The following is a 17,574-nucleotide window of genomic DNA, read 5'->3' on the forward strand; positions in this document are numbered from 1 at the left end:
AGCCGAGGCTTTCTGCGGTCCCTCGCCTGGAAGACGCCAGCCAATCAGCGCGGAGGGGCGGGGTTATCTTTCTTTTAACGGAGGAAAGTTGCTTGGATGCGGAGCAGCGTCTTGAAGCGACAGCGGCCCCTCAGCATCCCTGTGCCCGCAGCGGCCAGCTCCTCCACAGCGCAGCACAGACGGGCATCGCACCACCTCATACAGCCAAAGGGTTTACTTATTTATTTAAAGAAAGTCCAGACACGCATCTTTATTTCCTTTGAAAATGATGGCATGCACGGAGATCATCACAATGTGCCTCCAATCCGCAAAACAGCAGCACCTGTACTGCAAACAGCAGCAGCAGATCCTGCAGAAGAATCCCGACCAAGGACTTTCCATTTTCCAAGACGTAAGTTAATTGCATATTTCAGTTTTACAACCAAATGCTGTAATAAGTGCATTGATGATGATGATGATAGTTGTTGTTGATTTACCACCTACACAAAAAAGCCTAAATACCAAGATAACAATAGTTGGAGGGATTCTGTCGATTATGAATAAAGACACATTTTTCTAAAAGGAACAGTGGTGTAAAAATATACAAAAAAGTAATTATGCAACGATCATGCATACATAGCTAAATCTAAATATTACCACAAACGGATCAAATAAGTTAAAAGCGTGTTCTGTTGAGAATTTTACAAAACGTATATTTAAACATATTAAAACATTTTAAGGGACGACTACTGTAACGTTTTCAATAATAAATAAGTAAATGAACTCCCATAATAAAGCTGATTATCAACAGTTAATGTAATAGTAGCCGACATATTAAATACGATTCTGAATGTATTTATTTATTTGTTTGGCCTTTAGTTAACCTTTTTTCCACTTTTTCTATTGTAAAAAAATGCGTCTATCTGCGAAATCACAATTTCAGATTCCTCAGCCGTTTTCCACACATTCTGTATGTATGTATGTATGTATGTATGTATGTATGTATGTATTTATTTATTTATTTATTTAACCTACCAATGGTTTAATCTCAAAGCGATTTCAAGATGTAAGAAAAAGCAACACATTTTATTGCCGTTTCTCAAATGCGGAGGCACATCCAGGGAGATTTAAAATCAAGCTCTAATTTGAATCATATATTTTTATATGGACAAAAGTCTGTAAACACACCATGTCTAGTATAATCTACATTGATGGTATTACCTCCTCAGAAATGTAGAAATAGGTGTAGTATAATGTGTCCGAATGTGTATATATATATATAGTGTCATTGTACTGCATTTAAACTTTGTAAACATATCAAGAAAGGAATATTAAACCTTTCTTGATTTTATTTTACAAAGTTTAAATGCAGAAGTTTTTTTTTCCTAAAGTGATTACTATTTATTGATTGATTGTTTACTCTGTATTCGTATTCTTAGCACGCATAGATTTTTAGAGAGCAATTGTTACTGTAAATGAAGAGGCTACAGAGGCTATACATGCTAAATATCCCTCGTTCTAAACTGCAATCACTTCAAAGCATTCCCTCTCTCTTTTTAAAAACATGAAACTACATCAGTGCTTAATTTTTCAGAAGTGAGGGAGTTGATTTTCACATGGCCTATTTTGCTAAACTCCAGTGTATTGATAGTACACTAAGCTTTGCAGTTTCGCTTTGTATCCCAAGAGAGTCATACAATTTTGGCCAACACCTTATTAATGTTTCATATGGTACAATATATAAATACACAGTAAATTATTGCATCACAGCACACAGCCTATATTGTGGAGTGTCCCAGCTGTTTTGCAGCAATAATTTAAAGGTCATTGCTTGACACACAAGAGTGATGACTTAATGACTTACCCCATAGCCGATAATTTTGAATTGATGTATGCCTACCATGTACAGATCTATAACATATGCATTGGAGAAGATACAGTGACTCCCTTCTTCTAGAATATGTTTCCTACACGTTGCATAACACTCGAATGTGACTGATATAATCTGTACGTAATAGCCAGCTGCTAGTTTTAGCCATTGTTATACCATGTTGTGGCTATCATGATCATTAAATAGAAACAAAGTCTAAAGAAGGTAATGTATGCCAGCTTGTAAGGGAAATGAGACATCACCACTATAGTGTCTGGGATGTGTTGAAATGGCACAATCCTGAGAAACACAAACAAGGAGTCTGTATTGACAATGAACTGCATATTTATGTGGCTTGTTAAAATCCCACCAGAACCATCAGGAACAAAGCACAGTAGCAAGATTGCAGTTTGAAAGGTATCCCAATGAGATCATATTATACCTGAACTATAATAAGGGATTGCACTGATTGTACTTAGAAATACCAAAAAAATACCTAAGAATGTATTGTGCCACTGCCAGTTTCAGAAAGACTATATAAAAAAGCTAACAATCAGTAATTAGCTGGAATGTCATGTAATATGTATGCACTTAATCTAGACTTTAAAGAAAACAAATAAAACCTTAGAGTTGTAATTGAACGTCTTCACACCTTTCAATTTCAACAACGTCATTTAGTTAGATAATATTATTCCATATGAATGAGCCTTCGCATAGTGTGTTGAACAACAATTCAGCCTCGAGAAAATCATTCAGATTGCAGCTGATTGACTGGCAAGCATAATTATTGTGCTTTTCTACAAACACAATGCTTTGGCGAACAAGCAGGGGCACCCAACACTATAAGCCGCTCACAAAAGCTGTGGGTTTTCTCAGTGCGTTCACTGTGAGCTCTTCCTCACACGCCATCATCTGTTTCCTCAAGCACGTCAGGGGGCAGTGAGGGATACAGCTGCCGACTCCGTGTGCTAAGGTAAACTCCCACTGTGGGGACAGCAGGAGTCTGCAGGTGAGTGTGCTGCTCACAGTGGAGAGAGCCATGTGGAGGGGGCGCAAGAAGTGTGGCTGATTGAATCATTCCAAAATGCAAGGCCACCTCCTAGTAAGAAAATAGATAGAACAGCAAAGCAGAAATTCTATTAAAATGAGTAAGAGATAGTGTAGCCTTCCCCGTTATGTACAAGTGTTCATAGAGGAGCAAGCTGGATAAATTGATACATAGATAAACAACTTAATGAATAAGTGAAGGCCTTTAATTGACCTCTCCCTTACTCATCTAGCACTTGACTCCACCAAGAAAAAAAGGTGTTAAAATGAAGGCATTTCTGAAGGCATTCTCCACCTGGTTGCAAGGGCAGTGCTTGCTGTAAGCAGCAGTGCGCAGTTGTGAAAAGGAAATCAATAAAACAAAGGCCTCTTGACATGAACGCCGGGTAGAGCGATTAGAGCTGACATCAATTCGTCGGCATAATAACACCTTTAAGAGGGACAAATTAAAAAATGAGAAAATCCGACAGCTGGTGTTTTATGACAAGCAGAGAAAGACACTCCATATGGCGATCCAGCTTCACGGGAAGCAGGCCAATCAGGGCGTCACACTTTGCAAAACAGTCATATGATTTTGTGGAGCTGTACGCCTTGGAGAAGATCTTATATTCCCTATCTGCCAAACATGCCACCGCTTTTGGGGCTCCATTATAAATTCGACAACTTTAATAGCAATTCGGGATTATTTTACATTAAAAGTGTGAAGCATTCCCCTTTGTGGACAATATGTAAAATAAATGAAATCCATTATAAATTGAATGTTCTCCAACATCTTGCAAAGCACTGGCCCCTTGGCTAGCAAGCTGTTGCTGTGCATTTCACAAAACAGATTGCGTAACTTGGGTTGGAAGGCATGGCTGTCACAGAGCCAGTCTGTTTTAACCAACAGTCAATCTCTGATGATGGTGAATCGCATGACGCATAGGTTCTCTTCCGTCACAATGACTATTAAGTCACAACATGGGATTCTTCAGCACATCCCAGTAATGGACCTCCTGCTGAACCTGTGATAATCCTTTAACATGGTGAACTCTGCTTGATATCGCTGCACTTTGATCAAAAACAGAAACATGATTCAATTAAGAAAAGGGGTCTCTGTCGTGTCGATTCCCAGCCCTTCCATTTTAACAGCAATGGTTCTGTAATGTCAAAAAGAACGCCAAACAAACAGTCTGTAAGATCGCTCTTATGAAGCTTTAATCCCAGCAAACTATGCTCTAAGATAGCGGTGCCTGTGATGAATTTTGATTTGTTTCAGTATTTGTACAGTTCATCACACCGTGCTTTTGTAGTTGCAACTGTGTGTGGTTTGGAAGTGTAGCCCGCAGGGGGAGAGTTTGTCATCCCCATTCCTTTTCAGGTGAGCCACTCTGATGAAGTACGCTTTAACAAAAAAACATGCTAGCAAAGAGTTCAGCCCCGTGGTGACAAATCATGAGGGCATTTTAGGGAAGTGGTTTTGAACACTGTGTTTGGTTATATCACTACATAGAGGTCTTGCATTGTTACAGTTCTACATCAATATTATATAGGTAGTTTTAGATTCAATGCATTGTTGTTTGAAATAGTTTTTTTTAGGTTCCATAATTTAAACATAAAAGGTTTCTTAAGTTTTTCCCAGGGATGACAAGTTGCTCATTGTGAACACACATTTTAACATTTGAAGAGCTTTTACTTTTGCATTGTGATCAGTGTCTACAACATTTTGATGTCTTAGTTGTAGTTAACTGAAGTCTGTTATTTGCATTTTCCTGCCATTTCTCTTTTTTCTTGTAACAATGCAGACTGGTAGTGTACTTTTTTATTTCTTCAGAAGAAAGACCTCAAGGCACATAATAACAAAAACAGAACAGCAGCTGAAAGACACAGTCTTGAGTTGAAATTATGAGAGAAATAAGGATACAGCTGATTTGATTCTGCTATATACAGTTGTAAGGCTTGCCAGCCCCAGGCTTCAGTCTTTCACATATTCAACACAAGCAGTAATATAATACTTTGTTTCCAAAAATAATTGGACTGACCTCCATCCACCAGTGCTGGACTGTATCAGAGATTATGAGCTAATATATTTATTAATGTATTTACTTTTTAAGGGCAACATTTTATGAGCTTTGGAAGAACAATACACTGTCATTACTGGTGCCGTTTGTCACAATATTGGTATTGTCACCCAGTAGAAGATATATAGGGTGGAACCCATTCATTTGCCTTCTCAAATTACATTAGCAACTGCAGCAGGAGACGGGTGGCACAGGATTCCTCCAGCCATCTATCATTGTTATTTGCAACAGTCATTAAGGCCACAAATTAGGCCTATAGCCTGTCAGATACACTGTGAACAGCTGTGAACACTGTCTTATGGTGCTTGTCCTAATTTTTCCTAATTCTTATGGTAATATATGTGTAACATTGGTGTGTGTGAGATCCTCTGGCCTTTGTCTGCCATGCCAGCCATTGTATTCCAAGAAAATAGTACGCCAGGAAATGAGCTGGAGAAGGAATCTGTTGTCGCACATTACTCCCACGGCCATAGAAAAGAGGGCCTTACAGTCTATACAGCACTAAGATATTTCCGCAGCCCTTGATATGCAAAGAATAGAAGAATGCTTTCACAAACTGGTGGCATGCAAATCTATCCAGGCACAAGAACAAAGTGCACGTAAGATGTAAATATACTTATCATATATTTACATGAATTTCTCATAATTTAATTTCAAGAAAAAAACAATACCCTTATTTTCTGCACAGTTGTTTATTATTTATATACGTGAATGATAAAGATGAATTAACAAAAAAGTAGGATACAGCTAACTTGCTCAATGATGCTGTAATCTATCTGTACTTTATATATGCCACTAACAGACAACGAGATTCGCTGACCCATATTTGTTACATACAGTACCTGTGGTGTGTTGACAGGTGGGTGGAATGGCAGAGAGAAAAAGAGAGACAGAGAGAGAGAGAGAGATAGGAGCAAGTGCAGTACTAGGACAAGCTCTGAATCTGTAATGCAAACCATTTAAATAACTTCTCTCTCTCTCTCTCTCTCTCTCTCTCTCTCTCTCTCTCTCTCTCTCTCTCTCCAGAGTAAAACCTGCAGTTCACCTGCTCAGCAGTTATTAAGACATAATCACATGATTAAAAAAAATATGAAAATGATGAGATTATATATTATTACATAATTGCAATTAAAGTGTAAGTTAATTATATGATAAGCATCAAGTCATTATATATATATATATATATATATATATATATATAAACTTTCATACAAATGAGCAAAGCATCATGGACTATAAAAATACTACACTTACTACACAGCAGTGAATCCTGTACATTTTTATACCATTTAGCGGACAAACCAAGACTGCTGAAATCAATACGTGACAGACGTTCTGTGTTACACTGTAACCCTGCAATAAAACAAAGTCTGTGCCAGATCTCTCGAGGACAATGAGAAGGGGACACCAGGATAAGCAAACCTTTTACTGCATTATATTTTTACCCTTAGCTATATTGCTCTGCTTTTGGATGCTAGTGGTACATGAAGCAGATTGTGCTGAGATGTAATTAAAGTTAATAAGCTGCTGCAGGGGGTTCATAAACTGTGGGATACAGGAAAACGAGCCCGGAGCTGGCTACTCCCCAGTCGCCGGGCTCACCTGCATCCAGATGGAGGCTTGACTGGAAGCTCAGGGAAACCTCTTGGGGTATTCTCCTGCGATTACACATTGAATGAAATCAGGGTGATTTATAGTCGCGGCAAAGTCTGTTTTTGTAAAAGTAAGCAGTTTTAGGTTTGGAAATCAGAAAAGACAAAAAAATCATTAAAAACTAATATTTTATGCACATTCGATGACCCCATCACCCTATTTTTCTACCCAGAACTGTCGCTATTATTTTACATGATTATTTTTTTTGGTGCATTCTCCAAAGGGGAACATTTCCTTTTAATGATTTTCATGACTTTTCCGATTTTCCCCATTGACTTCTAGTAAAGCAGCTCCAGAGTTAGCACCCATGTGATGTCACGGCATATTTCTCGATCTCTGATTTCTGGTACATAGAATGAGCTGGACATGAGAAACTCACTCCACAGAATATGTTCATAGTTATAGAATAACCTGAGAAATTATGGATTTTTGGTGGAGTTCCCCTTCAAAATTTGTTTATTTATTTTTACCAGGATGACTTTGTCAGTATTTCATTAGTGTTCACTTGCTGGCTTCTGGAAAACAAATGGATATTGGAGAATGCACTATGAATTGGTCACGTGGCTCCTATTATGTCATTTGTCTTTATTCAGTTTAGGTTTGCAGTACAATAACATTAGTTTTGGTGATGGACTGTATCAGTTCACTTTTTAACATGAGCTTCTTTATAGATCTGATGTGTCTTGAAAATTGATCATTTCACAGCCTCACTGAGGGGTGCAGAATAAATATTTATACATGAGATTGCAGTTAAATGGTTGTTGCTATAGTTTCTATATATCATCAACAGGGGAGGTCAAAGACCAAGCATTGTTTACTATTGTATTGAGATATTCTATATCACAAATTATTTACAAACTATGAATACAAAATAAATACACAGACACAATCATTTACATCATTTATATATATATATATATATATATATATATATATATATATATATATATATATATATATTGTCTGTATTCCTACTTGCAGTTTAGGAGACAAAAATGAAATAAATGACTGATAAATGATGGAGCAGAACTGACATAAATCACACAGCTACTTCAATTTTTCAAGGTTTCACAGGTCCAATTTAGCACTAATCTTGGACTACCCAATGTTATTTTAGCTAGAGTGGTCCTAGACTAGTGCAATCAAGGTCTGTGAAACCAGACAAAAGAGTATCAAGTTTCTTTATAATTTTCTTGCACAAATATTGATTTTCATGTGAAAGAAATTATAAAACTATTTTAATTTGACATTATTAGTAGGTTTTTCTCCTGAAGAGAGGGGTGTTTTGATCCCCTGATCCCCTGATTTTGTATTTAATGTAAATTGAAATCTCTTTCTTTTACATAATATTGATGATGATTATTATTAATATTTTGCAAGTAAAATGCTGTTTTTAAATCACCTATTTGTATTAACAGAGTTTAGGTAACACTTTACAATAAGTCTGTAGTGACTCATAAGAACATGTAATTATGCATTATTACAATGTACTTAATGTGAAAAAATGATTAACGGTATATTTAAGTACACATTTGTAACTTAAGTATTTTCTTAAATGCGCATGTGATTATATATTAAACTGATCCCACTTTTTGAGCCTCGATATCTCCGCCTATTGGGGCATCTGGTAAGGATGTTCACTGGAGGTTACCTTTGGGGCTGTAGCTGTCATGGCCCACTGAGCACAGATCTCGAGGACGACACAAGGATTATATCTCCCGCTGGCTTGGGAACTCTGGGAATCCCCACGAGGAGCTGGAGTCTGTGGCTGAGGAAAGGGAGGTTTGGTCACCCTTCTCAGATAAGTGGGTTTGAAAATGCATGGATGGATGTATTGACACGGCCGTTTGTTTACATTGTCCATCTAATGTAAGCACTGTTACACAACTGTAGTCACTCATTCTCAAAACATATTGAGCTTTTTGAAATTAAAAATTGGGACCAGTTTTATGTGATCAGTTTTATGTGATGTATTTACAATTGTGTACTTACATATACCGTTAATCATTATTACACATTAAGTACATTGTAATAATGCATAATTACACTGTTCTTATGAGTCACAACAGACATAATTACTGAGTACCTACTATGCAAATAAACTGAAACTGGGAGGCTTAAAGTGTTACCATTAGAAGTGTGGTGATCTTTGCTTGCCCAATATTGTACATTAGAGCAGTGAGCCATACAAGGAGAATTGGCATTGATCTATAAACTATCTGCATTTATTTCACAGATAAAACTTGTATTTGTGTTTGTTCTCACAGACACATAGTTTAAGCACCTCTTTTGCTGATCAGTTCCATTTTAACGCAGTGGGATAAATTCAACTTAATTGCTTAGGTCTAGACCAAATCAAGAGTTTGACCTACTCTCGAATTAACCTGTGCCCTTTTCTGCTTTTATTTATTGTCAGAACCCACTTTTTACTGCTTACAAATTAAAGCTTTCATAAGAGCTGAAGTTTATAATTTGCAATTTGTAGGCAGGTCAATGTTTTGATTTGGTCTAGGCCTTGGAAATATACACTACCGTTCAAACGTTTGGGGTCACTTAGAAATGTCATTGTTTTCAAAGGAAAAGCAATTTTTTTGTCCATTAAAATAACATAAAATTGATCAGAAATACAGTGTAGACATTGTTAATGTTGTAAATGACTAATGTATCTGGAACCGGTTAGTTTGAGAAACAGACGCCTCACAGGTCCTCAGCTGGCAGCTTCATTAAATAGTACCCACAAAATACCAGTCTCAACGTCAACAGTGAAGAGGCGACTCCAGGATGCTGGCCTTCTAGGCAGAGTTGCAAAGAAAAAGCCATAACTCAGACCGGCCAATAAAAAGAAAATATTTAGATGGGCAAAAGAACACAGACACTGGACAGAGGAAGATTGTAAAAACGTGTTATGGACAGACGAATCTAAATTTGTGGTGTTCGGATCACAAAGAAGAACATTCTTGAGACGCAGACCAAATGGAAAGATGCTGGAGGAGTGCTTGATGCCATCTATCAAGCAAGGTAGAGGCAATGTGATGGTCTGGGGGTGCTTTGGTGGTGGTAAAGTGAGAGATTTGTACAGGGTAAAAGGGATCTTGTGGCCAGCACAGTCACCAGATCTCAACCCTATTGAACTGTTGTGGGAGCAGCTTGCCCGTATGGTACATAAGAAATGCCCATCAAGCCAATCCATCTTGTGGGAGGTGCTTTAGGAAGCATGGGGTGAAATCTCTTCAGATTACCTCAACAAATTGACAACTAGAATGCCAAAGGTCTGCAATGCTGTAATTGCTGCAAATGGAGGATTCTTTGACAAAAGCAAAGTTTGAAGGACACAATTATAATTTCAATTAAAAATAATTATTTCTAACCTTGTCAATGATTATATTTCCTATTCATTTTGCTATATTTCCTATTCAAACTCATTTCATGTATGTTTTCATGGAAAACAAGGACATTTCTAAGTGACCCCAAACTTTTGAACGGTAGTGTGTGTGTGTGTGTATATGTATATATATATATATATATATATATATATATATATATATATATATATATATATATATACAGTGAGGGAAAAAAGTATTTGATCCCCTGCTGATTTTGTACGTTTGCCCACTGACAAAGAAATGATCAGTCTATAATTTTAATGGTAGGTGTATTTTAACAGTGAGAGACAGAATAACAACAACAACATCCAGAAAAACGCATTTCAAAAAAGTTATAAATTGATTTGCATGTTAATGAGTGAAATAAGTATTTGATCCCCTATAAATCAGCAAGATTTCTGGCTCCCAGGTGTCTTTTATACAGGTAACGAGCTGAGATTAGGAGCACTCTCTTAAAGGGAGTGCTCCTAATCTCAGCTCGTTACCTGTATAAAAGACACCTGTCCACAGAAGCAATCAATCAATCAGATTCCAAACTCTCCACCATGGCCAAGACCAAAGAACTGTCCAGGGATGTCAGGGACAAGATTGTAGGCCTACACAAGGCTGGAATGGGCTACAAGACCATCGCCAAGCAGCTTGGTGAGAAGGTGACAACAGTTGGTGCGATTATTTGCAAATGGAAGAAACACAAGAAACTGTCAGTCTCCCTCGGTCTGGGGCTCCATGCAAGATCTCACCTCGTGGAGTTTCAATGATCATGAGAACGGTGAGGAATCAGCCCAGAACTACATGGGAGGATCTTGTTAATGATCTCAAGGCAGCTGGGACCATAGTCACCAAGAAAACAATTGGTAACACACTACGCCGTGAAGGACTGAAATCCTGCAGCGCCCGCAAGGTCCCCCTGCTCAAGAAAGCACATGTACAGGCCCGTCTGAAGTTTGCCAATGAACATCTGAATGATTCAGAGGAGAACTGGGTGAAAGTGTTGTGGTCAGATGAGACCAAAATCGAGCTCTTTGGCATCAACTCAACTCGCCGTGTTTGGAAGAGGAGGAATGCTGTCAAACATGGAGTTGGAAACATTATGCTATGGAGGTGTTTGTCTGCTAAGGGGACAGGACAACTGCACTGCATCAAAGGGACGATGGACGGGGCCATGTACCGTCAAATCTTGGGTGAGAACCTCCTTCCTTCAGCCAGGGCATTGAAAATGGGTTGTGGATGGGTATTCCAGCATGACAATGACCCAAAACACACAGCCAAGGCAACAAAGGAGTGGCTCAAGAAGAAGCACATTAAGGTCCTGGAGTGGCCTAGCCAGTCTCCAGACCTTAATCCCATAGAAAATCTGTGGAGGGAGCTGAAGGTTCGAGTTGCCAAACTTCAGCCTCGAAACCTTAATGACTTGGAGAGGATCTGCAAAGAGGAGTGGGACAAAATCCCTGCTGAGATGTGTGCAAACCTGGTGGCCAACTACAAGAAACGTCTGACCTCTGTGATTGCCAACGAGGGCTTTGCCACCAAGTACTAATTCGAAGGGGTCAAATACTGTTAAAATACACCTACCATTAAAATTATAGACTGATCATTTCTTTGTCAGTGGGCAAACGTACAAAATCAGCAGGGGATCAAATACTTTTTTCCCTCACTGTACATACATATAATATATATATATATATATATATATATATATATATATATATATATATTATATAATTTGAAATCCTCTAATGTGATATGTCCTTGGTTGATTCTTTTAAAGACCTGATCCTGCAAAAAAATCTAAAGAAAAATGAAATATTTTCTGATTTTAGTCTCCTAGCTCTTCCATGAATACTTTGCACCACAGAATTATCAGTAACCCTTGAGGGTCTTATTGGCAGTGCATGACCACAATATTCATTAATACTCTGGATACGAAGCTTCACCTATCTGTCCCACTCTTAAAACAATGCATTTATACAAACCTGTATTCAGAGACTGATATAAGCAGAATAAATCACGCACAAATTAAACAAAACAAGAAAGAACAAATTAATAATGTTATGTGCAGGTTTCCCAACTGGCATAAGTATCAGGGCTCTGTGGTGAGCAATTGCAGCCAAGTCTACATCTTGGATGGGTACAAAGGATGACAGAGGTGTGATAGCACTCCATAACTGATTAACAGGTGGGATGGCAAACTCTCACAACACATTGTCTAAGATTTCATATTGAAAAACACAACAGCACCCAGACCTTCACTAAACTGCAGCATTTTCATCAGGAGTCTCATCTTGCCACCGGCACACCAACACAGATGCTCAGTAGGGGTCTATGGATGGTTGGATGTAGGTTTACCTCAGAAAGGTAATCTCTCAGACCACTGTCTTCATTAGTGGAGTCTGACAATCACAGTGGGGGGGAAATCCCATGCTGAGAGTTCTAGTGGGTGTCTGAGAGGAGTTTCAAGTTTCAGTAGATGTCTCTCTGTCTCTCTTTCTGTGTGTGAGCTATGCACTTGGTTTGTTGTGTACACATCTATAGTCTTGCTGATTTAGTATTAATTTGTATTTATGTCTTTGTAGGTCCCATCAGCAGCGTACTGCTCTCAGTGTTGTTTTCAATATCAGGAGTCGAAATTAAAGACAAAATCAGTGGTTACACAGTGTGTGTGTGTGTGTGTGTGTGTGTGTGTGTGTGTGTGTGTGTGTGTAAAACATTTAAGTGTTTTATCTATGTGCAAACAGAAAGAAAAACGCTATTAAAGAAGCCTGTAATCACATAAGCTTAAACCAAACATATAGAATCAAATTATATACTGCAGATTTGTGTCATTAAATCACTGTAATGGTTGTTAATGTTGGGAATAAGAGGTATGTCTGAGCTGGGAACATGTTCATGCATGTTTGAACTTAAAGGTATAGAGGATTTATTTTTTAGATTTAGGCATTGTGCTGTGCAGTGGAAAACCAGAATGAACATTTAACCATCACAAAACGCTACAGCCCCATCTCCCTCCCTATTGATTTTACCAATTTAAAGATGAGCTCAGTTAGTCTTTCTTTTGAGGGATTTACGGAGCCAGATGTTGGGGAGAAAAATAACATTTCCTTACATTATTCTTGAATGTATTATACAGAAAAATAATCAAACTTTAATAAGACGCAGTGTAGCTGTTTCCTCAGTTGACTCATTAGCATGTTAAAGATGCACCTTGGGGCACAGCACTGTAAGTTGAAGTTTAATATATTTTTTCCATTTTATTGTAGTTTCAATGACAAAATTATCCCTGGAGTTGTTATTATGTTTGTATGCAGCAAACAAAGTATCTAAAGTACATTGCTTATTTCAAGGAGATGCAGAATACGTATCTCTTCAGTTTTACTTTTTTCAACTACTCTATTATGTTGACATAATTATGAGTTTACCACATTTTGCTTTTATTCTGTATTCTCCCCCCCCCAAGAAAATTGGCAACATTTTCCAAATTAAGTTATTTATCAAAGGTGGTTCTATTTTAAAATAGACTGACTGACTGACTTTCCAGATGTTGTATTTATAAGAAAATATTTAGGCCCATTCTAATTTAGGCATTCATTTAAATTGCTCTTACACATTTTTGTACAGTCACACACTTTACAAGCTGTACAGTGCCTTGCAAAAGTATTCACCCCCCTTGGCATTTTTCCTAATTTGTTGCCTTACAACCTGGAATTAAAATGTTTGTATCATTTGATTTACACAACATGCCTACCACTTTGAAGATGCAAAATATTTTTTATTGTGAAACAAACAAGAAATAAGACAAAAAAACAGAAAACTTGAGCGTGCATAACTATTCACCCCCCCTAAGTCAATACTTTGTAGAGCCACCTTTTGCAGCAATTACAGCTACAAGTCTTTTGGGGTACGTCTCTATAAGCTTGGCACATCTAGCCACTGAGTTTTTTGCCCATTCTTCAAGGCAAAACTGCTCCAGCTTCTTCAAGTTGGATGGGTTCTGCTGGTGTACAGCGATCTTTAAGTCATACCACAGATTCTCAATTGAATTGAGGTCTGGGCTTTGGCTAGGCCATTCCAAGACATTTAAATGTTTCCCCTTAAACCACTTGAGTGTTGCTTTAGCAGTATTCTTAGGGTCATTGTCCTGCTGGAAGGTGAACCTCAGTCCCATTCTCAAATCTCCGGAAGACTGAAACAGGTTTCCCTCAAGAATTTCCCTGTATTTAGCACCATCCATCATTCCTTCAATTCTGACCAGTTTCCCAGTCCCTGCTGATGAAAAACATTCCCACAGCATGATGCTGCCACCACCATGCTTCATTGTGGTAATGGTGTGCTCGGGGTGATGAGAGGTTTTGGGTTTGCGCCAGACATAGCGTTTTCCTTGATGGCCAAAAAGCTCAATTTTAGTCTCATCTAACCAGAATACCTTCTTCAATATGTTTGGGGAGTCTTTGGTGAACGGCAAACGTGTTTGCTTATTTTTTCTTTAAGCAATGGCTTTTTTCTGGCCACTCTTCTGTAAAGCACAACTCTGTGGAGTGTACGGCTTAAAGTGGTCCTATGGACAAATACTCCAATCTCTGCTGTGGAGCTTTGCAGCTTATCTTTGGTCTCTTTGTTGCCTCTCTGATTAATGCCTTCCTTGTCTGGTCCATGAGTTTTAGTGTGGTGCCATATTCTTTCCATTTTTTAACAATGGATTTAATGTTTCAAAATTTCGTATATTTTTTTATAACCCAACCCTGATCTGTACTTCTCCACAACTTTGTCCCTGACCTGTTTGGCGAGCTCCTTGGTCTTCATGGTGCCACTTGCTTGGTGGTGCCACTTGCTCGGTGGTGCCACTTGCTCGGTGGTGCCACTTGCTCGGTGGTGTTGCATACTCTGGGGCCTTTCAGAACAGTTATATATACTGAGATCATGTGACAGATCATGTGACCCTTAGATTGCACACAGGTGGACTTTATTTAACTAATTATTTGACTTCTGAGGGTAATTGGTTCCACCAGACCTTATTTAGGGGCTTCATAGCAAAGGGGGTGAATACATATGGACGCACCACTTTTCCATTTTTTATTTTGTCGATTTTTTTTTTAAAACAAGTTTTTTTTTTTAATTTCACTTCACCAATTTGGACTATTTTGTGTATGTCCATTACATGAAATTCAAATAAAAATCCATTTAAATTACAGATTGTAATGCAACAAAATAGGAAGAGTACCAAGGTGGATGAATACTTTCGCAAGGCACTGTTTCTCCCGAATAATAGACTTTGTTAGGGGGTAGCACGATTCTAATAAGGTGATAAACAGTGTTTAAGGAGGTGCAACATTTTCGCAGATTGCAATTGTACACCCACTGGTATACATTTTGTCTGATTAAAAATAATGGTGGGATAGATGTCTCAGATAAAGTAACAATCACATAAAGTGCCTGTTAATTGCTATGGTTCTTTTTCACCTGTTTTAGTTTTTAATGAGACACATGAAGAATGTCAATGATGCATCATTCTTTGCTCTTAAAGACTTTCTTATTGCCAGGTTTGATTTTCCTTTTTTTAATGTCAGCTCTCATGTATGCGAGCCTTTGTTCTGTCAACACTCATTACGAAGCTTTGGTGTTAAAATGCCAGGGCCTGGCTGTTATGTTAATAGGCTAAATCCATTGCAGGTTATCCTAAATTAAATGTCCGAATCATTTCAGATGCAGAGCTGTGAACCACCCACAGTCATAATAGATTTAATGAGGTTTTCATTAAAACAGTAATGCAATTTGATGCTCAGCTACCTGTGTGGAAAATCCCAACCGAGGGTCCCACTCCATTGTATAGGAATAAAAATCGAATGTCATTTTGACATATTCCCTTTTCTAAAGCTTGTCTGGGTTTCATGTGAAGGAGGCGACTTTATAACATCTCAATCATTGCTGTTGCTGCTGCACTCACTCTGAATTGTGTGGTCGTGACAAACAAAGAGCAGAAACAGATCATTAGAGAATAGAGAATTCCAGTTTGCTTTTCAAATATACATAAGGACCACGAAGCAAATGGTCTGATGTGTGGATAATGCAATTTCAGGGTTTCCCAGTTCTTCAGTTCACAAGTAAAAAACAACCAACTGTGTTGAATAGTTAAGAAACATAAAACATAACCATGAGCTCGGCTTTAAACTGGTAGCATAATCACATAAAAGCTGTACAGAAAGGAGAAAAATCTAAAACATTGACTAATTATTCCATTCATTTTGGGGAGCAAACCTACAAGCAGGAACAAAACAAAAAAGCAAATTCCAAACTGTATATCGAGGTTAAAAAAAAGAACAACATGGAAATTCAGACTTGTACTTCTGATGATTAATGGCCAGTTGGGTTGGGTGCTGCTTTGCTCTGCGGCTGTGGGAAGAGTTGGCGGAGGTGTGTGGCTTGTTTCCAGTGGGTTAATTAGTTTCAGTGCATAATTAGACCCTGATAACACAGACATGCCATCTTGCCCTCCCGCTCAGCCTTGATTGATGTCCATTGTGTTGCAGTGAGCATGCTCACTCTGATGAACAGGGAAGGCGATGATTAGGAGAGCAAAAAATAAATAAAACAATCAGGCCTTCATTTAACAAAACTTCGTGCCTCCTCCCACCTGGGTTTCCTGGAAAATATTCTCTTTCATGAATGTAAAATCCTCATATCTGCCAACCCGTGCCACAGTAATGAAAAGAAACTACTCCAATAAACATCGAGCCCTCTGAACGGACAATTAGGTTCAACCGCATGTCATAGTAGAACCACGGTATGAAACTGACCAGGCTATGGAAGTTTACCACAGGGAATTTGCAACAGTAAGGGCTCAGGTTCTCCAAGGATTTCCCATGCGTGTAATATACTTGGGCATGGTTTGCATCAAGGTTTACTACACCAAGGTTTACTGGCAAACCACAGTTATGCCAAATGAACAATGCCAGACAGAAAAGGTCACCAAAAACTATTGGTGCATATGAGTGTCTGTTAACTTTTACCAAGAATAACTCATCCATATTCAAGAAGATCCATATTTTTATCTGCCCTTTTTAACTATCACACTAATTTTCTCAGAATTATTCTACTGCTTACTTATTCAACTTTCTCACCCACAACTGTCAATGTGGAGGTTTAGCCAGCAGTCCCTACCGCTTTCTCTCAAAGTTATAATCTGTGTTCACTTGACAACAAAAGTTCTGGTTTTTGAATGATGGGTCAAAAGAGCTGGTGCCAATCCACAGTGATATGAATGTGCCAATTTGGAGTACTTGTCACTCAGCTGGCTTTTACTGAAAGAACATACTTTTGTACAAGCAATCACCCACAAGATATACACAGTAACTGTCATTCAAGGCTGCAGACTCTACAGATAGCATAATAGAAATGGCGCCATTTATCTGGGCATGTCAATTTTTCAAACAAACCCCCCTCAACTTAAATATAATTGTCAGCTATCTCTCTTTCAAAACCACATGAAGACTGAAAATGTTTGCCTGTCATCAGTCCATTTTGGGACCTACTGTGGTTTTGGAATATGATTGGTATCACATATGCCACAGGTACATGTTTGTTGTTA

General features: G+C 38.2%; 1 protein-coding gene across 1 annotated transcript in view; it reads left to right on the forward strand.

Moving 5' to 3' along the window:
* The first annotated feature begins 106 nt into the window (after window positions 1-106).
* The window catches only part of necab3 (N-terminal EF-hand calcium binding protein 3), a 53,239-nt gene continuing 35,771 nt past the window's right edge, over window positions 107-17,574 (forward strand). Inside the window, exon 1 of the mRNA XM_066702775.1 lies at window positions 107-391. Coding sequence (XP_066558872.1) covers window positions 266-391 — 126 coding nt within the window. The 5' untranslated portion in view covers window positions 107-265. The remainder of the gene's footprint in view (window positions 392-17,574) is intronic.

Source organism: Amia ocellicauda, chromosome 4 (genome assembly GCF_036373705.1).
Source record: "Amia ocellicauda isolate fAmiCal2 chromosome 4, fAmiCal2.hap1, whole genome shotgun sequence".
Classification (NCBI taxonomy): Eukaryota; Metazoa; Chordata; class Actinopteri; order Amiiformes; family Amiidae; genus Amia; species Amia ocellicauda.